We start from the raw sequence: 26165 nt of genomic DNA, 5'->3' as shown, positions 1-26165 counted from the left end.
AGATTTGCAGTGACCGGCTGTCACTTCCAGTTCAGGTGTTTGCCATTTTTAGAATTGGCACAGCACCAAGAAACGTTTTGAACATTTTGTTGGCAGTAGTGGCAGTAATTCGTCTTTGGGGATAAGGCTCTACCACTACTTGGAGGACGTTTTGATTGTTGCATGTGTAAGCCAGGAGCTGGCAAAGCATCACAACCTTGTCCTAGAAATCCTTTTCCAAGTTTAGTCGACTAGTGAACAAACAGGAAAAGAAGTTAAACCCTCCCTAATCTGTTAAGCATCTTGGAGTAGTTTTTCATGCCCAAATAAGTCAAGTGTTTTTCCAAAACGCCAAAAATTAGCAAATTGAAAATTTGCATACAAAGAGTCATAAGACAGTATTTATGCAGTGTCCCTATTGGGACGTTTTACAGCAGTTATTCCAGTGCTGCCTTGGGCCAGGTGGCACATGAGGGTTTTTCAATTTGCCTTACTTAGTCAATGGGGTGGGCTGCCTATGGATCAGAAGGTCTTTACGTCTGCACAAATTAGCAAGAACTGGAGTTTTGGACACCAGTGTGCCTCTTTTGTGGCGTGCCTCTCAGCCCAGGAGATGGAATAATTCTGGCGTCCGATGCCACTCTGCCTCCAGTCTGAGGAGACAAGTGCAAGCCATTGGAGCCTAGTGGAATGCATATGCTCTTGAATGTAAGGCAGTTTTTTCTAGAATTGCAAGCCTTTCATGACCTTGCTCCAAGGGGCCCAAGTGAAGTTGATGATTGACAACAAGACAGCAATAGCCTACATTGCCCACCAAGGGGGCACCAAGTGTCTGTCTTTTCCTGTTACTTTTCGTAACATAACATTTTCGCTGGACAGAGAGCCACTTACAGGTAGTTAATGGCAGTCTACTTACTGGGAAAGCAGGATCCACTAACAGATCAGTTAGGCAAATTATTTTCCAACAATATGTATCTCAACTTGTATTAGCTCTATGGGGCATTCCAGTGGTAGTTCCCCATAGGGTGTCCACTGAACTCACAACTTCCGGTATATGTAACAAGGTACAAAGGTGAAGTGACAGAAGGTGGATTCACAGTGCCATGGAATTTTTTCCATTGGTGTTCGTATTCCTCCAGTGTCCTTGATTATGAAGATTCTTCGGAACATTTGGACAGAGCACATTTATACCATACAGGTGCTTTCCACCTGCCAAGGGGGCTTTACTTTTTAATTGCTCCCCAGATATCATCCGCACCACTAATCCCGATTCTGGTCAAACAAGATCTTTTATGCCAAGGTCAATGGCAGCACCCCAATCCAATGAGACTCTTAATAGCCTGGCCATAGAATTGGCTGGACTAGAGGTACAGGGATTCTCATCTGAGGTGGTTTATACCTTGGTAAAGATCACAAGACCATGAATGCTACATATAAGAGGATATGAAGGAAGTTTTTTCTCTTTGCTCACCAAAGTTTTTTCTCTCTTTTGTCCCCAGCTCTAGCCAATATCCTCGACATTTTTACATTCAGCGCTTGAGGTTGGTCTGGCATACAACTCATTTAAAGTACAGGTCTCTTCCTTTTTTTCAAGCTGCAGATGGGTGGAAGAGCCATTGAACAAATGCTTCATGCAGGCTATAATCCATATAAGACCACTAAGGAAATCCTTGTTTACTTCATGGGATTTAGGCTTGGCTCTGAAAGCACTAGTACAGGCATCCTTTGCTTCAATAGCATTATTTTCATTGGGGTTCCCAGTGGTAAAACTAGTTCCTCTGCCAGCAGTTGCTTCAGACAGAAAGATGTTGGAGATTGAAGCACTTTCCTGCAAAGATTCCTTTTGTTTCTTTTTACCAGAAATAGTGATACTACATCCATCTCCAAGTGGTATCCAGTTTCCAGGAAAACCTGGGGGCAGTCCCTCCAAGCATTCACATGGAGTCACTGAGTACACAGCAGGAAGACTTCAGGTCCTTACACAAGTAACCATGTACATGGAAAGGTCAAAGACATGAGGAAAGTGGATAATCTTTTTATTTTGCCGTCAGGTTCTTGAGTCTTCTTCTATTGGTTTACCAGGAAGTAGGTCTTTCTTCTCAGGAAAAGGGCAAGCTCCTTCGATCGGAGAGGTGGCAGCCTTTGGGGAAGTTATGCCAGGATTTCAGTGAAGGATATATGAGAGATGGCCCTTCATTTGACTTTACAAGCTAGGTGCGCAGTCAGCAAGTTCTGTAAAGTTTGGGACGAGACATATAAATTATTTTTGTCTTTGGCAGCTTTTCTTGGATTGTCAATGTTTCTTTTCATGTGTTCTCTCCTGCCCATTTATTCGGCTAGTTATATCCCATTGTGTGCTGACGTGAGGTAGGGCCAGGAATATAGAAAATTGTTATCAAATACTTACTGTAATTTTTCTTTCCTAGCCTATCCTCACGTCAGCACAGTACTCCCTCCCTAGCGGCCTGTCGCAGGCTAGGTTATCGAACACTTCAGTGGGGGAGGGGCTGTCTTTTATTTAGCTAGGAAGAGCTGGTCCTGTGGGCTCCAGTGGAGGTGTTAACCCATTGTGTGGTGACGTGAGGATAGGCCATGAAAGGAAAATTACGGTAAGTATTTAATAACAATTTTCCATATTACGATCCCCTTGGAGGGTCCTCTCTAATTTCCTTTTGTGGCTTGACTGAAAAAGGTAAAGCTGAACTATATTCACTTCTACCCCAGTGATTCAGTGTCCTGGAGCTTCCTGCTGGACGCTGACATCTTCTGCAGGTCTGCTTCCAGGTTTTGGTCTTCAGATGTTCTGACTAGTCAGATGGAGATAATGTCACTCCTGCGCATACGCGGGAGTTCATTCTTTAGGGCAGATGCCGAAACTATACACAGATCTGCACCTGCGCAGCTTAGTGTACAGTGTGAACAGGCAAGTAAGAATACTTTATGCAGAAGAGGCATAGCATGATTCTTCTATATTAAAAAAGCCTGCCAGTCAACTTTTTCTTTTACATTTTGATTAAAGTTCCACTTTGGGGAAAAGTGACACAGACATAAAAAAATAAAACACATACACGAAAACAAAACAAAAAACTCAGGGGTTTGAACCACGTCCCACTTCTTCCAAAAGTAAAAAATTAAGTTTTAGAGTTAGTTATATTTGAATTATCGTAAAAATTACACATGTTAACGTTGTTTTTATGGCTTTACAGGTCATGGGAACTTCCCTTACCTTTGTGGTAATGTGAATGATGTTATTGTCAGCCCTCTCTTATATAACTGCTACAAGAACTCCCAGTCTATGCCAAAGACCTACGAACAGTATGGGCCTACCACCATTCAGCCCATTTCAGAAGAAATGCAGCTTTTGCTGACTGTTTATTATCTTGTTCAGCTTGGTAAGTAAAGACCCATAATAATTTCAGCATATTTAGGCTCAATCCAGTGCTCCTAGTCTGGAGTTTTTATTTCATATGCAACACACTCTGCGCGCTTTCTGCACACCCTATCGATAGCATCTTAGTGATGTAACATCCACCCAATAACTCTATAATCCTAAATTCCAATGCACTCATAAAATAAATCTTACTAAATAACGCAAAAAATATCAATAAGCAACAAAAGTCCCTCATAGCTGTAACAATAACCCCAATAATAAAATGTTCACATTTATCAGCATCCAGTCATATCCTCAGTGCCTAGAAATTAAAATGTGCTCAATCCTCCAAACAAATGTGCTCTAAAAATGAATATTTATGCATCAGCTTACTTTCTGTTTAATTTGCTGAAATACACTGCTGACACCTCCCTATCCACAGACTGCTGAGTGGGCAGTAAAGGAACAGCATCAGATAAGGTCATCTCTCTGCTCTCTCTGCTTTCTCTTCCTATCAGTATGTTCCTTGTCAGCATATTTGCATGTGACACACCTGATTGACTTTTAAAGCTTTTACATAAGTTGCATTAAAAAATGCAGTTAATGATTTAATATTAAATATCCATTAATGTGTTTATCACCTTTGGCTTTAGGTCCACAAGCTCAGGAGTGTTGGCCAGAACACAGTTACTTGTATTTCTAAGCATGTTTGCAGTGTAGAAGAAGAGCTGAAAATATATAATACTATTTTCTTGTTTCAGCTTCAGACCAGGTGCCTCTTATAGAAGATCTAGAACAGATTTTCATGCGATCCTGGCGGGAGACACACCTTGCCGAAATTCGTCAGTACCAAGAAACCATGTCGCAGGCCTTTCCTCACTTCCCAAGCCCCATTACGGCAGTGACCGCCTCTCAGCTGCCCTGGTTGGCTGGTCTGGCTGCCAGTTCTTGTAATGAGAGTGTGAAGATCATTGAGTGCAGCTATTCCTTAGCAGAAGGTTTGTCTGAAATGTTTAAACTGTTGATGGATGGAAAACTGACCAAGACCAACTATGTGGTAATAATCTGCACGTCAAGACCCAACTGCATTGACTCCTGCATTGCTATAACAGGTAGTTTGCATCATCTGTTGACATCTGACTCTGAAAAAGTATTTATTTGGTGTGATATTCATAAAAACCTTTATTTTAAGTTTTTGTGGATTGATTTTATAGGATTTTAAGGTTGGATACATCAGTGACATGTAAACCGAAAACTAAACACAGCTGAGGCATAAGGTGGCACGAGAGAGAATGTTTTAAGTTTATGAAGTCAAGATTATTTTTCCATGTGGGCAGAGTGCAATATAAATGTGGTGGTGAAAAGTAGAAATGGGAGAAGAACCCAATATCGTGACCTGTCAAAGTCATGTGACAGTCTTCTTCAATCACAGAGTTTTCACGGCTGCATTAAGAGAAAAAGAGAGCTCCGTAAGATGCCACAGGCTCATACCAGAACCGTAAAATGCAGGCCACTGTGTAGAGCAGGCGTCTCCAAACTATGACCCTCCAGTTGTTTAGGAACTACAATTCCCATCATGCCTAGTCTTGTCTGGGAATGTAAGCGTTTTACAATGCCTCATGGGATGTGTAGTTCTGCAACAGTTGGAGGGCCGTATTTTCGAGATCCCTGGTGTAGGGTCCCTTGCAAAGTAAAATGTAGCCTTTTCTGTTGCAAATAAGTCCCTTTGTGAATATACTGTACATGTAGCAAGTGAACTCATTGCAGCTGATTTAGTTATTATATTATATTATATGATATGTATATATATATATATATATATATATATATATATACATACTGTATATATACAGTATATATATATATATATATATATATATATATATATATATATTGTAACATGGGGGACAATTAGCTCAGCAGTAGATGCATTTCTTCAGTGATTCACTGCAGTCAGGTATACATTTTTAAGGGCATGGCAGCCCACTATTATTAAAAGGCAAACGTAAACAATAAGGAAAGTCCATAACATAGTTTCCCATGCAGGGGTTCTTCGCCAGTAAATACAAAACAAAATACTAGCCCACCTGGCTCTCTCGCTCTCGTGCAGTTTTTTCCCTCAGCAATACCTCTGCACTTTATGCTGGTCCCCAGACCATGGACTCCTCGAAGCTAACCGCTTCACTGTGGCCTCTGTCTCTTCAGACACGCACACACACACACATGTGCTACGGCTGCCACCTGCAGCCACTGACTCCCGGAGAGTATCGGAGTCCTCCTGACTCCCCACGAACAGACCTCCTGTCTGCTGGCTGGAACAGTCTCCAACTGGGAGCCCTGATGTCTTCCTAGACCTTCATTATAAGGGCTGTGTGCACCTAACTGAGCACACACCCTGCTGGTCATCAACAAAACATGGACACAGAGTTGGAGATTCCGTCCCTCCCAAGACACTTTGAAATCTCCAAACTACAGAGCCCCTTTCAGGTAAACCAAAACCTGGGGAAAGCTGCAACAGCAGTTTTCTCCACTGCACATCTATGCTCTGTAGTCCTGCACAGAGCCAATGTGCACACTCTGTGTCCTTTAAATGACCACTTTCTCTGTGACAGAGTCTCCACCTGTCACAATATATATATATATATATATATATATATATATATATATATATATATATACAGTCAGGTCCATAAATATTGGGACATCAACACAATACTAATCTTTTTGGCTCTATACACCACCACAATGTATTTGAAATAAAACAAACAAGATGAGCTTTAACTGCAGACTTTCAGCTTTAATTTGAGGGTTTTTACATCTTTTTTTTTACATTTACATCCAAATCAGGTGAACGGTGTAGGAATTACAACAGTTTGTATATGTGCCTCCCACTTTTTAAGGGACCAATTAACAATCATAAATCAAACTTTCACTTTTTAATATTTGGTTGCAAATCCTTTGCAGTCAATTACAGCCTGAAGTCTGGAACGCATAGACATCACCAGACGCTGAGTTTCATCCCTGGTGATGCTCTGCCAGGCCTCTACTGCAACTGTCTTCAGTTCCTGCTTGTTCTTGGGGCATTTTCCCTTCAGTTTTGTCTTCAGCAAGTGAAATGCATGCTCAATCTGATTCAGGTCAGGTGATTGACTTGGCCATTGCATAACATTCCACTTCTTTCCCTTAAAAAACTCTTTGGTTGCTTTTGCAGTATGCTTCGGGTCATTGTCCATCTGCACTGTGAAGCGCCGTCCAATGAGTTTTGAAGCATTTGGCTGAATATGAGCAGATGATATTGCCCGAAACACTTCAGAATTCATCCTGCTGCTTTTGTCAGAAGTCACATCATCAATAAATACAAGAGAACCAGTTCCATTGGCAGCCATACATGCCCACGCCATGACACTACCACCACCATGCTTCACTGATGAGGTGGTATGCTTTGGATCATGAGCAGTTCCTTTCTTTCTCCATACTCTTCTCTTCCCATCACTCTGGTACAAGTTGATCTTGGTCTCATCTGTCTATAGAATGTTGTTCCGGAACTTTTAGGTGTTGTTTGGCAAACTCTAATCTGGCCTTCCTGTTTTTTGAGGCTCACCAATGGTTTACATCTTGTGGTGAACGCTCTGTATTCACTCTGGTGAAGTCTTCTCTTGATTGTTGACTTTGACACACATACACCTACCTCCTGGAGAGTGTTCTTGATGGTTGTGAAGGGTGTTTTCTTCATCAGGGAAAGAATTCTTCAGTCATCCAGCACAGTTGTTTTCCATGGTCTTCTGGGTCTTTTGGTGTTGCTGAGCTCACTGGTGCATTCTTTTTTTAAGGATGTTCCAAACAGTTGATTTGGCCACACCTAATGTTTTTGCTATCTCTCTGATGGGTTTGTTTTGTTTTTTTTTCAGCCTAATGATGGCTTGCTTCACTGATAGTGACAGTTCTTTGGATCTCACATTGAGAGTTGGCAGCAACAGATTCCAAATGCAAATAGCACACTTGAAATTAAATCTGGACCTTTTATCTGCTCCTTGTAAATGGGATAATGAGGGAATAACACACACCTGGCCATGGAACAGCTGAGCAGCCAATTGTCCCATTACTTTTGGTCCCTTAAAAAGTGGGAGGCAAGGATAAAAACTGTTGTAATTCCTACACCTTTCACCTGATTTGGATAAATACCCTCAAATTAAAGCTGACAGTCTGCAGTTAAAGAACGTCCTGTCTGTTTCATTTTAAATCCATTGTGGTGGTGTATAGAGCCAAAAAGATTATAAATGTGTTGATGTCCCAATATTTATGGACCTCACTGTATATATAATATTATATATTATATATTTCTGACTAATCATTTAGTCATGTTCAAAGGGAATTCCTCATTTTTAAATTTACGCACATGGCTGCAAATTCCTAATGAGCACAGGATGACTTGGCTAAATAGAAGAACCAGGAGCAGCCAAAGTAGACGGAGACATTCCAAAAAAGGAGCCTAAAAAGGAGAAAAATCAAGCAAATCAAACTGCTATAATAGCAAGGGGGGGGGGGGGTGGTAGTAGTAGGCTCCTTTTTTGGAGAGTATCTTGTGTATATATATAATTTTTATGTTTTGAATGAATAGAACATGATGTGATTTTTGAATCAAGTTGTCTGTTTATATGAGTAATGAAATAGTCAATTTCCCTCCCATTCATCTAGTGACCATGGGGGATGATCTCTGGTTTCTTTGCACAACCTCTTTTTGGGTTGAATAGGCTAATAATTAATTAATATTAACTATACCATTTACATACATTTACCGGTACGTAGTTGTGTTTTTTATTTTATACATAGTTAAATACTGTCCTTTTAATACCGTGGGCAGGTAAACTTCTGACAATCCACAACTAGCTCAAGAGTTTAGGTGACAGTTTCTCTTTTTCCTCTTTTTCCCCAAAAGCTGTGTAAATATTACAAATATTTGGTTTCTTCTGGAATAGGTGTGAGAAAGGGATGCTGGCATTTTATTTATGATATACATAGAAAAATATGTTTGTGGAAAGGTTTTGAAGGGAAAGCCATCTTGAACCCCTAAAACGTATTGTTTTGTTATTTTAATGTGTAACCTCCATTGACCCCTTCAGGAAAATATCAGTCAAGGATGTTAATGGAAAGTATGTACACACCAGCGGAATTCCTGAAAGAGGTCAACTATGAGCTGGTCAGTGGCAAGGTGGAATCTCTAGGAACCTTCTTCAGCAGTCTTTGTCCAGGTACTTCTGGCTAACTGTACATCATTGTAGACCTGTCTGTGTAATTAAGAACTACAAGAAAAACACGAAAATACAGACAAAGATAAATATATAAAGTTAAAAGTATTTTTCTTTTTTTTTTTTTTGTTTTTAATTACTATTCTTTGAAGCCTTGAAACAAAATCGATTGAACCTACTCCTAACTCTCCTAATCATATTCATATTATAATGAAATAACCCATTCATAGTCAACACCTACTGTTTGTGGTATGTAAATAACGGGTTTTCCAATGCCCATATGGATAATGTGCTGTGTGTCTTACTTGATTGAATTGGTTATCTACTTTGTCTATAGATGGGGACATAGATGTTCTGCTGGACAAATATTATCAGGAAAACCTTGGCATCATTTCTTCAACAACGAAAAAAAATGTAGATCCCAGACCGGCTACGTGTACTAGTAAGTGGCAGCTGCAGTTTCTTTAATATGGTTATATGTATCTCATTATAAAACTTAAGCTGGCTGTACATGGATTGAGATTCAGCCAGTTCAGCAGGGCCTGGCCCAGTTTCGATCCATGTATGGCCACTGTGGTGGAACAGAAGTTGATCTATCAATCAAACTCTGTTCAACTGCCTTGTTGGAAAAAGATGCTTGATCAGTGCTGCAGGAATACAATAGAATACAATAGTGCAGCGGGAAGGATTCCCCCACCTATCTTGAATATGTGGATGGGGGAATTGGGTCAGTCTTTTCATTCAACCTGCTATTTGAATGAAAAAACTGACCATGTGTATGGCCAGCTATACTTCTCAGTTATGAGTCTTTCACAAGGGTGGACAGCAGGCAGTAAAAAGAAGGCGGTTGAGACACAGCTTTAAAATCCCCACCAAATACCCACCTAAACAAGGGCATACAGCTGCTTAGGGCTGTACACATGCTGCCACCATGCCAAAAATTAAACAGCATGCCCATTTAGATGGTGGCACAACCCATACAAGTGAATGGGGCTGCACTGCAACCGCCCCGTGATGCCACTGAGTTGGCAATTTCAGGGCTAACACAAGCAGTGAGGAGGCGACATATCACTTCCTCACTGCTTTTCAAATACCTTTGGCTGCAGGGAAACATTGGAATATTGGAAAAGTTCTTTGATCCCTTGCAGATTTTGTAAGTTTGCCCATTGACAAAGAAATGAAGGGTCTATAATTTTTTTATCATAGGTGTATATTAAATGACAGAGACAGAATGTCAACCAAAAATCCAGAAAAAGACACATCATACAAATGTTATAAATTGAGTAGCAGTTCAGTAAGTAAAATAAGTATTTGATCCCCAAGCAAAACATGGCTTAGTACTTGGTGGAAAACCCCTTGTTGGCAAGTACAGAGGTAAGACGTTTCTTGTAGTTGGTTACCAGGTTTGCACACATCTCAGGAGGGATTTTGGTCCACTCTTCTTTACAGATCTTCTCTAAATCCTTAAGGTTTCTTGGCTGTCACCAAGAAACGTCTTACCTCTGTGCTTACCAACAAGAGTTTCTCCACTAAGTACTAAGTCATGTTTTCTTGGGAATCAAATACTTCTTTTACTCACTGAACTGCACATTAATTTATAGCATTTGTTTGACCCCTGACAGAACTGCCCCTAACAGAACTGATATATATGTATACACATAGACAGTGACTTGCACTTCTGCATTTCAGCGCTGGGTTGGAATCCCAACCATTGCACTATCTGCATGGAGTTTGCATGTTTTCCCTGTGTTTGTGTGGGTTTTCTCCCACATTTGAAAGACATGCTGATAGGGTTCATCAGCTCCTGTTTAAATTGGCCCTAGCATGTATGTGAGGTAGGGATCTTATATCGCAAGCTCTTTGAGACCAGGGACTGATGTGAATGTACAATATGAAAAGTGCTGCATAAATTGTCAACACTAAATAAATACCTAGAATAAATAGACCTCTCCCTGCGCTTTCACATGTTACCACCAGATGGAGCTCAGACACTAAAAAAAATGCTTTCAGTCATTTAAAACACAGTTTTGCTATGTGCACAAACTGCTAAAATTTGTTCCAGTCTGTGTTTCACTTAAATAAGTCTTTATATTAATTGGCAGCACCCTTTAAATTTGTTTTATTATTTTTTTTCAAACACTCCCTAATTTTAAAAATGATTCATTGAATTTTTTTGATACAACTGTTCAACCACTTCACATCATTATGCTATTTTGAAATGTCCTAGACTTGAAGTTGTTAGCAACAGTCACCAGGGCCTCTGCTTTCAGAGAATATGTAATTGTTTGGGGTTCTAAGTAATTTTCTAGCAAAGAATGCTGCTTTGTGTGAAAATGTAAAATGGCCCTGGACACAAAGTGGTTATTCAAGTTTTTGCAATTATTCTAACTGCTTAACGAACACATGCCGCAGATGTACTGCGGCAGGCAGCCGCTCCCAGGCAAATCGCCGTACATGTATGCCGCTAGCTCTCAGTAGGCTAGGGGGCAAGCGCGTGGTTGCAAACACAGCTGACCGTTCTTCTCCCTGAAATGATCATAGAGCCCATGTGGTTCTTCTGTATAGGATCACATGTCTCTACAGTCATTTCAGAAGCCACCCCCCCCCCCCCACACAGTTAGAATCACTCCACTAGCCTCACATTTAAACCATTGATCACCCATAATGTTAACCCCTTCCCTGCCAATGTCATTATTACAGTAACAGTGCATATTTTTTAGCACTGATTACTGTAGTAATGTCACTGGTCCCCCCAAAAGTGTCAAAAATGTCAGTGAGGGGTCTGCAATGTCGCAGTCCCGCAAAAAATTGCAGATTGCCACCATTACTAGTAAAAAAAAAAAAAACAATAAAATGACATACATCTTTCCCATAGTTAGTTGACGCAACAACTTTTGCGCAAACCAATCAAAATACGCTTATTGCGATTTTTTTTAACAAAAATATGTAGCAGAAAACAAATTGCCCTAAAATGTTAAAAAATGTTGATTTTTACTTTTTTTTCTTTTTGGGAATGTCACATAGCAGAATGTGAAAAATATTGTTTTTTTCAGAATTGTCACTCTTTTTTTGTTTATAGCGCAAAAAATAAAAATCGCACAGGTGATCAAATACCACCAAAAGAAAGCTCTATTTGTGGGAAAAAAGGACATCAATTTTATTTGGGTACAGCGTTGCACAACGCACAATTGTCCGTTAAAGTAACAAAGTGCCGAATCGCAAAATAGGGCCTTGTCAGAAAGAGGGAAAATCCTTCCAATCTTAAAGTTGTTAATTGACAAATCCTTTTTTTAGTGCACACATCCTTTTCTAATTTCCCTTCCTCTGTGCCTTTTGGAAAATGTCATATTTACCTGTAAGATGGCTGCAAAACGTATAAATTGCACTAAAGAGGAACAGCGTTCTGTCATATGCTTTTTGTGGGCAGAAGGTGTTGCGGGAACACAAATGAATCTTTGCATGTGTGCTCAGTCTGGGAATAAAGTTCTCTCGTAGAGTTGTTTAAGTGTTGGAGTTTATGGAACACCAAGCTTATAGTCTGCATTTAGCAACATCTGATTTCCACCTTTTTGGACCGCTCAAAGAAGCTTTAAGGGGATAAAGATTTTGATGTGATGATGATGTGAAAGCAGTAGTGCATCTGTGGCTATGCATTCAACCAAAAACATTTTGTGCTGATGGCATTAAAAAGTTGGTACAATGCTGGGAAAATGCATCACAAAGGAAGGTGACTAGGTAGAAAAGTGATGTCATTTTTGAAATTCTTTATAATTAGAGTTAAATAAATTGTGGAAACTTTTTGAGGAACCCTCGTATAAGATCTAGTTTGAAATATTCGAAAGGGGGGGGGGGGGGGGTTACAGGTAAAAAAGATCTTGTATGAAAAACTTGGCAATTACGGCTACATACATATACCAATTACAGATAAACAAGATCTACTATTAAATACTTGGGAGAGAATGGTTACAGATAAATAAGATATACAAGGGTTTTAGAAAAATATGTAAACACAAGATGATTAGTAGGTGTGAAAGAGACAACATGTTTCCAGTGCCATCTTAGGAGCATTAAAGGGCCACGGGCAATGCAGTGCACTGGGGCCCCGCCTACACAATCCCCACAAGAATAAAAATGCAAATTATTGATAAGGCGATATTTATTGGTACAGCAGTGCCAGGCTAATGACAGCTTCCAAGTTGGGCGGCTGGGCTGGGTGAACACACACACGGACGGGAGTCAGACTCGACTGTCCTGTGTGTGCCTGTCCCCGTGGAGGCGGACAGGAATTCCTGCAGTTGTGGGCTCCCCCTCCATGGCCCAAGTGGCCTGAGAGCAGCGCAGGGACGACAGGCGCTTGCCACCTGCTATGTTCGGAGGCGGGATGCACATGGGAATCAGGACTAATGCTTGGCTGGGGCTGGGTCGCTGGGCAGGTGGGGCCCCCAGGGCAAGTGGGGCCCCCTGGCAACTGCCCAGCGTGCCCATTCGTTAAGATGGCCCTGCATGTTTCACATTGAAAGCGGAAGTGATGTAACATTCTTTTGTTTTTGCTATGTGATGAAACACCTAGATAACATATGGGAAGCCTCACTTTTGTTAATTACTGCATGCTTTGCTAACAATATGGAGTCATGTCAGAGCTTACTGAGTTTCAAAGAGAGCAAATTGTTAGTGCCCACTTAGCTGGTGCCTCTGTGACTGAAGTTGCCAATTTATTTGCGGTGCTGTGTGGTAAACATAAGTGCGGTCGACATGGTTAACTGACCGAATGAGACAAAGGGACATTGCACAAGATTTTTGCATGAAGAGTGGTATCAAATTCCATTATCCATGGTCATACAAGACTTATATATGTCAATTCCGAGTAGAACCCAGTCCAACACCATATTAGGTAAAAATCTCATTCTTTTACCATACTTGTTTCCACAATTTTATCCAACCCTTCTAGTATGAAAGATTTGGAAGAATATGGTTATATATAAATAATATCCAATAGGAAAACTTGTAAAACATTGTTACAGGTAAATAGTATCTGTTATAAAAAGACTTGGGAGAGTATAGTTACAGATCAGATTATAAATTATGTTATAGAACAATTGTATGGTTACAGATAAATAAGATCTAGTATGAAAAGACAGTGGGTTGAATTACTAAAACTAGAGAGCGTAAAATCTGGTGTAGCTGTGCATAGAAACCAATCAGCTTCCAGGTTTTTTTTGTCAAAGTTTTGTCAAAGTTTAATTGAACAGGCTGAAGTTAGAAGCTCATTGGCTACCATGCACCTCTGCACCAGTTTTTGCACTCTTCAGTTTTAGTAAATCAACTCCAGTGTGTATCCAAGGTCATGTGTTTACGTAAGTACCAGTGTATATCTGCCATACAGACATTGATTTCTTTGGACTGCCGTACACAGAACCTTCCAGGAGGGGACATAACTCTGAATTTTACATACAGTCCCTGGCGTCTGTGTGTACGAGGCCTAAAGCATTTGTTAGAAAGAAAGAGATATTGTGGATCTCTAGTTTGCATTCTGCATGTTGGTCAAAAGCAGTTTCGTTTCAGCCCTTCTTTATAAATCATAAAATGTGCTTCATTACAGCAAATAAATGTTCTTAATTGCAGGTTATAATTTGGAGTGGCATCAGCTCCGTCCCTCCCAGCTGGCTGTGGCACAGAAGTTGTTATCACATGTGTGCTCCATTGCGGACTCCAGCACCCAGAACCTGGACCTGGGCTCCTTTGAGAAAGTTGAATTTCTTATCTGTGTCCCTCCATCTGAAGTCACTTATCAGCAAACACTTTCTCACGTGTGGAATTCAGGTAAGGAATAGTCAGACTTTTGTCACTGAAAAGGATTTCTGAGATCAAGTCTTTCTGCAGCCAATGTCAAAATTTATTATGGAAACACATGTATAGGATATTCATCCTACCTGCACAGTGCTTCTTTTTTTGAATTCTGACATTGTTTTAGAATGCCAGGTATAAAATAGTGTAGTTGGTGCCAATTGGGTATTCTTGGGAAACGTCATCCCAAGCCTACAATTCTGTGGGCAACGGATTCTCAGCTCCCCATTACGAATCCAAGCTTAATCTGGCACTCATAATGTTATTAGAATTGCTGGATGTTCTGATGTTAACATGGCTTACATTGTCAGATATGCAGATTACCTCTAGAAAGAGAAATTACAAAATTGTTTAAGAAATACAGTAAACAGAAATATGGCACGGCATCCAAGCAAGCTTGGTAAAAATTACTTTTAGGCAATTACAATATAACTTAATTTACTCCTTTGCTTGACAGGTGCAGTGCATTTTTTAGCACGTTTTACAATTTATCCCCATGGATGGTGTGTTTTCATGGGTTTTTTTTTAAATTACACTTTCAACATTCCAAAAAGCAGAAATATGAATGCTGGTTATCATGTAGAAAAAGGTTTATTCAGTAAAGCATAATGCACGCAGCATTTTAAATATTGTAATTTGTAACTGCAAATCATATTTTTAATTTACTATAGGTTTTATGCACATTAAATTATCAGTTTTGCATTAATTTGTGAGACAGTTCACAAAAATTACTCATGCGTTATTACTCCATAAAGAAATAAAGTCGTAGGAGAATATGGGATGCTATTGCTGACCTCCCCTATTTATCATGCTCATCCAGTAGCTTTTTTCTGAGGCCCAGATCTGAAAGAAAGACACAGATCAGTTCTGACGTCATTCTAATTTCTCAATCTGGGTGCTTGCTTTGAGTCAGGGACTCAGAACCTATTATAGCTAAAGCCAGCCTGTCAACTAGTATTCTTATACTAGTTCAGCACTGGCCACCCATTTATTTATTCTTTAAAATGCCAATATCCTCTGGCAATCTAAAATTGTAACTTTATATTTATTGCCACGAAGGAAAGCAGGACAATTACATATTTTTAGGAGTAATAACATAGAATTTTGTAAGATCAAATATTAACTAATTTGACATAAAAGTAACAATTCCACACTTAAAGTGGATGTAAACCCCATTCATGAAATCTGACCTGGGTACATAAATCTGTAGGGTTTACCAATGCCTCTCCAAAGCCCTAAGTCCCATATCTTGCTGCTGCTCCATCCCTCTGTTATCAGCATGATAATTTTTGACAAGCTCTCCGACACAGGAGATAAAGACAGCTGAAAATTTGTGCCGGGGAAGGGACTTAGAGACAGATAAGCAGAGAGCTGGTCTATTCACAGCACAGCTTTGCAAGTTTATTCATTCCTCTGCCTATGTGGAGGTGGGGTGTGTGCCTTTCCTCCAATCAGCTCACACATAGTTTATGCTTAGACTCCTCTCCCACTGCTGAAACATGAAGAAAAATTTCTAAAACCATGTACACTTTTTAAAACAAAGAATCCCGTGGGCAACCTCCCTAAATATAACAAATAAAATGCCGCAAGTACTTCACTTCTCATATAAGTGGGAAAAATCTTATGAATAAATAAATAGTGTCGCATATCTAAAACCTAATATTCAGTGATAACAATAAATAATAATAGATACAAAATATCTTCTTCGGTACATACATTGTACGAACGGCTTTTTAAAGGTGCATGGATGCACCTTCACATGTGAGTGCACTTGATTTTATATGAATAAAGGTCTTTTAAAAGGATTTTAGCACTATTGTCAGTTTGCTTACATTTGCATATGACGTTGGATTGCGGATACTGGCTGGATTGCTGCCGTTGGGGTTGAGCCATTCTGATGTACCTGTATGAGATCCCCTGCTTATATGCTCGTATACATCTTAAATGAAGGTGAGCACCCACTCATAGGGGGGTGCATAGTTGTCGCTGGGCTGTGACACTTCGGTCACTCACTGTTTGGGATACACCAGCCACTCTGAGGTGGCCTGAGCACTTTATTTGGAACTTTTTGTTTATCACCAATACACTGTTGGGACTATTTTTATGGATTGGATCAAAATAATATTGCTACACTTTTGCACTTTTATTGTCAATATTATATTGGACTTGATTTTTATTTATTCACAATTTTAATCATAATTTATTGAAGATTTATTGATTTCTGCTGAGCTTTTGTAATTTTAATATTGGCTATTTGTCATCACTTATTTATTTGAAGGTACACTGATCATCATTATTTATTCACTTATATATTTTTTATCTATTATTATTTATTGTTATCACTGAATATTAGGTTTTAGATATGCGCAACACTATTTATTTATTCATGTACCCTTTTTAAAGAATATATAAGCTGAAGACAGCAGATTTGCATGTAAAACTTATGTAGGGAGATTTGTCTCATCTCTGTGTATCATCTGAGGCTGTTCACTTCACTGGGTATATGTGAGGGTTTACATCCAGTTTAAGCAACAGGGACCAGCCTGGATGAAGATACTGTATTGTATTTGTATAATTTTGTGTCTTTGTGTATACAGGTGTTCTTGCAGAAATTGGCATTGAGAGGAAGCAACTCACTAAGAGTTGTTTAGAGCAGTACATCATGAAGTTGGATACAGAGGCTCCCAGTAAATTTAAATCTTTTCTACAAAAAGCCATGCAGAATCCGCACACACTGTTTGTCTTGCTTCATGACCACGCTCACTGGGATCTCACCAGGTATTCTTCATTTGCATATTAGGAGATGCAAAGACAACTGCTTGACTGGCCTCCTGACTTAGAGAAATGGAATATAATCAAACAGTTACTATTTTTCTTTTACGCTAATAAATTTATTTCAATCCATTATTTTTTCAAAGTTTACCAGTCTAACAGTTATATAGTTTGGCTACGTTAAACCAATAGACAAAAAAATAAATGAATAAAAAACCTGCATCCACAAAGCCCTAAGCAACTGATTTATAGGAAGGCAAAAATAATTTTTAAATTGTGGTCCAATTATCTTCAACAGAAAAAAAATCCCTTTCTGATCCCCTAATGCAATTGGATACTACCTGGATTGACAATATACGGCAGCCTTTCTCAACCTTTTTCACATGGATAAACCCTGGAAATAACTTTCAGGCCTCGAGGAACTCCTGAAAATAATTACTACATCTACAGCTCGCTGTATATCATTAGTATGATGGTCACTGGGATGAATGCTTCTTACACTAGTGGTTAGTGGAAAAAAATCCCCCCTTACAGATATCTGTAGGTCATTGGTGTCAAAAGTTACATGTATATGAAAGGCAGAAATTACTTATTGCTCACGGAAAAGCTTTTCAACGCAGAGGAACCCTCGAAATAGCTTTTCGTTCCTAGGGAACCCCTGCTAAAAATGACTATATCTACAACTCATTATTAGTGTGATGGTCAGTGGGAAGAATGCTATTTACTCTTGTGATCATTGGGAAGAATTACCCCCTTACAGATAGCTAAAAAGATCAGTGGTGTCAGTGGGAAATTATCTGAGAGGCAAAAATTGCTCATTGTTTAACCACTTGCCGACCGCCGCACGACTATCTACGTCGGCGGTCAGCCCCTCACAGGCAAACTAACGTAGGGCTACGTTGCTTGCTTGTGAGGGTCTAGGGAGCGAGCGCGCGCCCCCGGAGGCGCGCTCCCGCGTGGTCACAGACCCCCCCGCGCGTGTGACCAGCGGACCCGATGTCTGCCGGCCACTCGGCGATCGGCGGGAGAGAGGGAGAATGTCAGGCAGCTTGTGTAAACAAGCTGCCTGTCATTCTCCTCGCTGCAAAGACACTGATCACATGGATCTACTATGTAGATCCGTTGATCAGTATCCTTACAGCTGAAGCCACAGCCAATCACAGTAGAAACACGCCCCTAGGGACACACACAGCCCCTCCCTCCCAAATAAAGTTAACCCCTTCACTACCAGTGTATTTTTACAGTAACAGTGCATATATATAGCACTGATTACTGTAGAAATGTCACTGGTAACCCCAAAAGTGTCAAAAATGTCAGTCAAGGGTCCGATCTGTCCGCCGCAATGTCGCAGTACCGCAAAAAAAATCGCAGATCGCCGCCATTACGCGTTAAAAAAAAAAACAACAAAAATCTTTCCCTTTGTTAGTAAACGCGATAACTTTTGCGCAAACCAATCAAAATACGCTTTTTGCGATTTTTTTTACCAAACATAGGTAGCATAAAACAAATTGGCCGAAAATGTTATAAAATTTTGATTTTTACATTTTTTTTTGGGGGAATTTCATATAAAAAAATGTGAAAAATATTGTTATTTTTGCAAAATTGACGCTCTTTTTTTGTTTATAGCGCGTGATCAAAAAATCGCACAGGTGATCAAATACCACCAAAAGAAAGCTCTGTTTGTGGGAAAAAAAGGACGCCAAATTCGTTTAGCGTCGAACGACCGCGCAATTGTCCGTTAAAGTCACGCAGTGCCGAATCGCAAAATACCCCCTGGTCGGAATGGGGGTAAAATCTTCCGGGGCTTAAGTGGTTAAGGAACCCCTAACAACCACTGGAAGAACCCTAGTTGAGAAACCCTGCCCTAGAGGAACCTTAGGTTTTCTTCAAAACATGGTTGAGAAAGACTGATCCACTGTGTTTTTTGTTTTTAATATTACCAACCAGTTATATCCTGTGCAATTAGAAACCCATGCAGCCTTCATTGAAACACTTTACAGAGAACTAACTCCTCCATGCCTCAGTTTTGCTGCTCTTCTCTGCTTTTTCTCCAGTTCCCCGATATTTTTTTTGTAAACTGGTGCCCGAAACTGAACTGTATAGTTCAGATGAGGACTTTCTAATGTTTTGTAAAGAGGCATAATTAGATTTTACTTTTTTTAGACCCCATTCACACATTTGCAAATGAAACCATTTGTGATTATCCACAGTAGACCCAGTGGGGATCCATGCAAATAGGTGTGGTGCAATTCCCATGTAATTGCTTATACAGCGATTACCTGTGGATGATCAGAGCTCGTCCTACCAGGTCCAGATTGCCAGTAATTGACCATGAGCTGTCTTTAACAGAACAGTGTAGATGAAGAGCTCCCTAGCACAAAATGGGGAAGCATATATGCGGTAGGTGGACCTTAATATCTGCCCCCGCATTAATGAGTAATACTGTTGTAAAGGAGTTAATTAACCAATGTATCCACAATTGCAGTTATCGGATGGGCACATATTAGTTACAGCATATACACTTCCTGAGCTATATCACCTATCATACTTTAACCAGTTACCGACCCCCCACCGCAGTTTTATTGTGGCAAGGTGGCTCAGCTGCAAGAACCAATGTAACTGTACATCGGCCGCACGCGGGGCTAAGGGGCGCACGTGCGTGCCCGCATGCACCCAATGTCCCTGCCATGTTCTGATTTGGTTTAGAACCAATCATTCATCAGGTCCAGGCCAATAATTTTGGTGGCCTGGATCTGGTGATCAGTTCTGACCAATTGCAGAACGTCCTGCGCCTGTGTAATGTAAACACAGGCACAGGAAATGATGCAATCTTCTCCCCTGGAGCCCTTTTTGGTTCCAGCGTGAAAGGAGAGAACATAAACCGTGAGTTCACAAGCACTACACTGACAACAGTACACATAGGCACACATTTAACCCCCTGATCCCCCGGAAAACATGGATATAGGCTTGATATCATCTTTTTTTGGTCCTCTTGTCCTGGCCAACCTGGTCTCTGCATCGGGGACTGTTTCAGTCGCTACCACACACTAGTATAGTATTAGTATAGGGTACAGAATGGCACAGTCTATGGCACACTTTCACAAAGGGCCTCGAAAGATGTTAGACGGCTATCACATTTTGAGAGATCCTAACCTGAAACGTTTAAGGTTTTTTTTACAGTAACAAAAAAAGTTTAAAAAAAAGTTACAAATTTTTTTTTAAAAAATTTAAAATTAAAAAAGCCAAAAATAGTTGTATATAATTGAGTTGATTTTTTGTTCTTACTCTACTTTTCTACTCTTTCTACTTTTACTGTACTTTATAATATAATGTTATACTGTAATGTTTTATTGTTACTGTTTTTCATTGTTAACTATAATTTTCTTTGCAGATACCACAATGCTACTGTTTTTCTGCACTGTATACTATTATATTGTAATGTTTTATTGTTACTGTATTTTATCGTTAACCATTGTTTAATTTTTTTCTGACAGCAACAGGGTTTGCTCTCAGCACATACGTAAATCAATGATTGCAGCCCTGTAGCAGGTGATTTCACCACCGCAGTTAAAAAAGCATATAAGGCGAAGCATAGGGGATGAGGTGGACACAGAGGGTGGCTCTCCCCTATGCTTCGCCATATATTTTTTAACACTGTTTTTGTCAGAGATTTCTTCATCCACATTGATCGGTGCGAATGGAGGAATCTGCTGCGTTCTTTTTTTTTTTCCTTCAGTCCATGGGCTGAAGGAAAAAAAATAACATTGCATGTATGCCCATCATTAGAAGTGGGTAGATGCTGGGAGGTCTAATGGTGGGCATACCAAATACCGGCAGAGATTTCTTCATCCACATTGATCGATGTGAATGGAGGAATCTGTTCTCTTTCAGCCCACAGGCTGCATGGAAAAAAAACGGAAAATTGTTTCATACTTACCGTAATTTTCCTTTCCTGGTGCCTATCCATGGCAGCATACTAGTGATAGAGCCCCGCCTCTACTCCTCCCTCAGGACTAGTGAGTAGCATAAAAGAAAGGCCCAGCCCCCTGTCCCATCATTCTCTGTCATATAGAATACCAAGGGTGGGAGCATATGCTGCCATGGATAGGCACCAGGAAAGGAAAATTACGGTAAGTATGAAACAATTTTCCGTTTTCCTGGTGCCTCCATGGCAGCATACTAGTGATAAATAACTAGCAAGACAAATGGGTGGGTAATGCTAAATATGCAAATCTTTAATTGGGCAAAGACATGGCTGACTGAATAGTCCTTCTGCCGAACTCTACAGTTGTAAGCGACCCTGGGTCGATACGATAATGTTTGAAGAATGTATGACGTGATGACCATGAGGCGGCCCTGCAAACCGTCTCTAAGGAAACGTTGGCCCTTGCCGCCCAGGAAGCCGAGACTGCCCTAGTAGAATGAGCTCTTACTTGTGAAGGTGGAGATAGCCCCTTGACTTTATAGGTTTTCTGGATGAGTTTGATGATCCATGATGATAGAGTCCTTTTGGTGGACTCTTTGCCCCTGTTTTTCCCAAAGGGGATGACAAACAAACTGTCAGATTGTCTGAATGAACTTGTGATTTCCAGATAGGCTCGAAGAACTCTAGAGATGTCTAGGTCGTGCTGAGTTGCATCCGCGTTTTGGAAAACCGGAAGGGCCCAAGGTTCTAGAAGATGGGAAGAGGAGGAGACCTTGGGGATGAACCCCTGTCTAGGGCGAAGTTCAACCCTGTCCGGAAAAAAGGTGATGTGATCCTCACTTATTCCCAGGGCATGTAGCTCGGAGACTCGTCTGCCGGAGGTGATGGCCAAGAGGAAGGCAGTTTGTAATGACAAATTCCAAAGAGAAGCCTGTTCCACTGGAGAAAATGGGGGGTTGCAAAGAACTTCCAGGACCAGGGAGAGATCCCACTGTGGAAACGAGCGTCTAACGGGAGGGCGAATTTTCAACACTCCTCTTAAAAAGGTAACCACTAGAGGATCTTCGGCCCATCTCTTGTTGGTTGCAGCCGAGATTGCCGCTACCTGTACTTTGAGGGAGCTTAGTCCCAATCCTAAATCCAGTCCTGTCTGTAAGAAGGCTAAGACTTGAGAGGTAGAGGGGAGGACGGGGTTGAAGTCCTGCCCCGCGGCAAACGCTAGGAATTTGTTCCACACTTTTGAATAGACCGCGTTGGTAGAGGGCTTCCTGGCTTTCAAAAGTGTCGTGATGACTTCAGGGGTACACCCTAAGGCCTGAAACCTTTGCCTTTCAGTTTCCAAACCCGTAGATCTAATCTCTGCGGGTTCGGATGAAATAGTCCCTGCTGGGACAGTAGGTTGGGAAAAAGTGGAATCCTGATGGGGGGTTCCACACTGAGATGGATGGCTAGAGGGAACCATGGTCTCTTCGGGCAAAAAGGGAGTATCGCCAGGACTTGTACTGATTCTGTGAGAAGTCTCCGGAGAAACTTCAGAATCAGTGGGCGGGGAGGAAAGGCATAGGCTGTCGAGAAATTCCACGGGCATGTCAGGGCATCGACTGCTTCCGACTGAGAGCAGGGGAGACGAGAGTAGAATCTGGGCAGTTTCGAGTTGTCCGGAGTGGCAAACATGTCCACTTGAGGAGGGTACCAGAGGTTGGTGATTTGGAGAAAAACTTGTGGATGTAGGGACCACTCGTTGTTGTCTGCGAACCTCCTGGATAAAGCGTCTGCCACTGTGTTCAGCCGGCCCGGAATGTAAACGGCCCTGAGATCTCGTAGGTTCCTCTCTGCCCACAGCATGATGGGTTCGACCTCTCGGAGGAGGGTCCTGCTGCGAGTACCTCCTTGTCTCAGCAGGTATGCCACTGCTGTCTTGTTGTCTAATCTCAGGAGGACTCTGTGGCCTTGGAGGAGGGGTGCCAAGGAAATCAGAGCTAGAAATGCCGCTCTTAGTTCCAGTACATTGGATACCACCCCTTTGGTTGAGTGGTACCATCTTCCCTGAAGCTTGACCTCCCCGCAATGGGCGCCCCATCCGTGCCCACTCGCATCGGACGTAAGGATGGTCCAGTTGAATGAGCCTAGGTGACGGGGGTTGGCAAGATTTTCCTTCTTCGTCCACCAAAACAAGCTTCTGCGCATTAAGGCGGTCACTTGGATTTTCTGGGAGAGGTGTTGTTTTCTCCATTGTGACAGAAAACCTGTTTGGAAAAACCTCAGGTGCCAGTGGGACCATGGCACCATGGGAATACAAGAGGACATTGTGCCGACTAGACTCAGACACTGAGAGGCCGTCAGATGAGTACTCCGAATTACAGTGAACATCCTCCGTATGATAATATCCATCTTCTGGCTGGGTAAGGACACTGTCCCCACTTGGGTATTGAACATGGCTCCCAGGTAAACCATCTGTTGTGTCGGAGACAAGTTGCTTTTTTGAAAATTTATGAGCCAGCTGAACTCCTGTAAGGTCTGAAGGAGAATTTCCCTGTGGGATCTGAGTTGATCTGGATTGCTTGCCAACAGGAGAATGTCGTCTAGATAGTGGTACACTCTCAACCCCTTTTCCCTGAGGGGGGCTAGGACAGTTATCAAGGTCTTGGTGAACACTCGCGGAGACGTGCAGAGCCCGAATGGCAGGGCCTTGAACTGAAGGTGTATCTCGCCCACAGCGAACCTCAGAAATCTCTGATAAGTTGGGAAGATTGGGATGTGCAGGTAAGCATCTTGTAGATCGAGAGATATCAACCAATCTCCTGGCTGAATGACCTGAATGATAGTTTGCAGGGATTCCATTTTGAAGCTCTCGAGTTCTATATATCGGTTGAGCCTCTTGAGGTCTATCACCGGCCTCCAACCTCCCGTCCTTTTTGGCACTAAGAAGAGTGGAGAATAGAAACCGGTGTAACGCTCCGCCAATGGAACCGGTATAGCTGCACCTTGAAGCTGAAGATCTGTCAGGAATTGGGATAATGCCAATGCTTTTGATGGCGAGGTTGGTATTCTTGACTCCTGAAATGATGCATGAGGAGGAGGATGAGCAAACACCCACCGGTGACCCTGATGGATTGTTGACAGAACCCAGGGGTCCTGACAACGCGAAGCCCAAATTGGGAGAAAAGCCTGTAGCCTGGCTCCGACTGGGAGGGGTTGCGATCTTCTGGCGTCAAAAAGGCTTCGTTGCCTCCTGGGGAGTGGTGAAAGCCTTGGTTTTGCGTGTGTTCAAAAAAGAGGCCTGGGTGCCTCTCCAGGGTCTCCTGTTATCCCTGTTCTGTCTGGTTTGCCTAAAATCTCTGGAATTTGAGGGCCGGAATCTAGACGAATAGACTCTTGTTCTCTTGACTTTCCTGTCTTGTGGCAGGAGACCAGACTTGCCTCCAGTTACCCTGGAAATGGCCTTGTCCATTTTTTCTCCGAAGAGGGTTTTGCCGTCGAACGGAATCTTACACCAACTCTGTTTGGACGCAAGGTCGGCTGGCCAGGTAGCTCCTTTTTAGGTCCAGATCTATTTTCCGATCTAGCGGATCTTTGAATGATGCTGCATCTTCCATAGGTAGTGTCACGTTTTTGGCGAGCCGAATGACTGCAGCATCCACCACCGGCATGGAATTTAATGATTGCGCTTCAGCCTCGGCTAGAGGGTAGAGTTTATTAAGACGGCCCAATGAAAACTTTTTATACGTCTTCTTCCATTCCTCTTCGATAATCTCTCTTATCTCGCCCATAAGAGGAAAGAATACTTGTTTCCTCTTAAGGAAGGGAAAATATGTTTTTGACTTAGGAGTGGGTTCTTCAGGATCCTCCCAGGCAATTGCTGTTTTAACTGCCTGAATAAAAGGTGGGATTAAGGCATAGTTAAAGCCTGACGGGTCCGACTCCTCTATGGATTCTTCTGAAAGGTGACCTGAAGATGCCTCTCCAAGTAATGGAGCCGCAGCGCGTGAAGGGTTTAGCCCAGAGGGGCCTGGAGCGCTATCATCCCTGTCCGGAACTTGAGCTGCAGAGGGAGCCGCCTGTGCGGGTACTAGAGTTGTCAACTCCGAAAGGGAATCTTTCATTGTCTGCTTTAGCAGATCCACCACTTGTTGGTTTTCCAACTCCCGGTTGGCTGCGTAGTCCCGAAAACAGTCCTGGCAGACTAGTTTTCTAGGTAAGGGTACTGCGCCACAAGCCCAGCACTTCTTCCTTGATGAATGTGATGGCGGAGAAGGAGAGCGACGGTATCTTGACCTAGATCTTTCTGAAGATCTAAAGTGGGAAGATCTTGATCTGCGATCTGGACTGTCATGGTCGCGGTGCCTCGAAGACTTCCCGGATCTTTTGGAGTGTGTTGGGCTGGAACAAAGGACACTTGTTAGTCCATACAAGCACTCTTTTTCTTCTTACTTCAATACTTACAGAAAGGTGGTCCCATACCTATTGTGAGGATCTTGGTTACGTGATGAGTGGCTCATCGTAGGGCGTTGCAGAAGGACCGGCTGTGAGAAAAAAACGCAAGAAGGAAAACAGAAAAAGGGAGAAGAAAAGAAGGGCAAAAAAAAAAAAAAAGGTTTTATTGAAGACAAATAACAACTGAATAAATGGAAATGATGACGGAGGAAAAAAAAAAAAAAAAAAAGTATTATAAAATGCTACCTACCAAGGGCTTTAACAAGTCGGTAGGAGCAGGGAAAGATGCTGTCTTTCGGGTGGACAGCAGGTGGAATGGCCCTTTAATAGGCAGAGCAGCCTAAGAGAGCACAAAACCCCTCCCCTTAGCTTCTGTGGGAACTCAGGGCAAAATTACACCTGGTTCCCACATCCAAGATGGCCGCCCGAGCCTCAGCCGTACTGCGCATGCGCCCGCGCATGCGCAGACCATTCCTCGTGCACGGCCCTACTCCCCGCCCTACGAGGCGGTCCGCAGAGACGCCGAGACTCTGTGGAGCAAGGGGCGGCCTCGATTTGCATGGCGCTGCAGGGGGAATCCCAGGACTGGGAGCCA

General features: G+C 41.9%; 1 protein-coding gene across 1 annotated transcript in view; it reads left to right on the top strand.

Moving 5' to 3' along the window:
- Positions 1-26165, top strand: part of GREB1 (growth regulating estrogen receptor binding 1) — a 227440-nt gene that overhangs the window by 123368 nt on the left and 77907 nt on the right. The window contains exons 10-15 of the mRNA XM_082252227.1: positions 3186-3371; positions 4111-4461; positions 8470-8598; positions 8933-9037; positions 14218-14415; positions 17037-17217. Of these exons, the coding sequence (XP_082108353.1) occupies positions 3186-3371; positions 4111-4461; positions 8470-8598; positions 8933-9037; positions 14218-14415; positions 17037-17217 (1150 nt within the window). The remainder of the gene's footprint in view (positions 1-3185; positions 3372-4110; positions 4462-8469; positions 8599-8932; positions 9038-14217; positions 14416-17036; positions 17218-26165) is intronic.

The sequence above is a fragment of the Pelophylax lessonae genome (assembly GCF_965119305.1).
Source record: "Pelophylax lessonae genome assembly, chromosome: 3".
Classification (NCBI taxonomy): Eukaryota; Metazoa; Chordata; class Amphibia; order Anura; family Ranidae; genus Pelophylax; species Pelophylax lessonae.
This window is presented reverse-complemented; position numbering and strand designations above follow the sequence as displayed.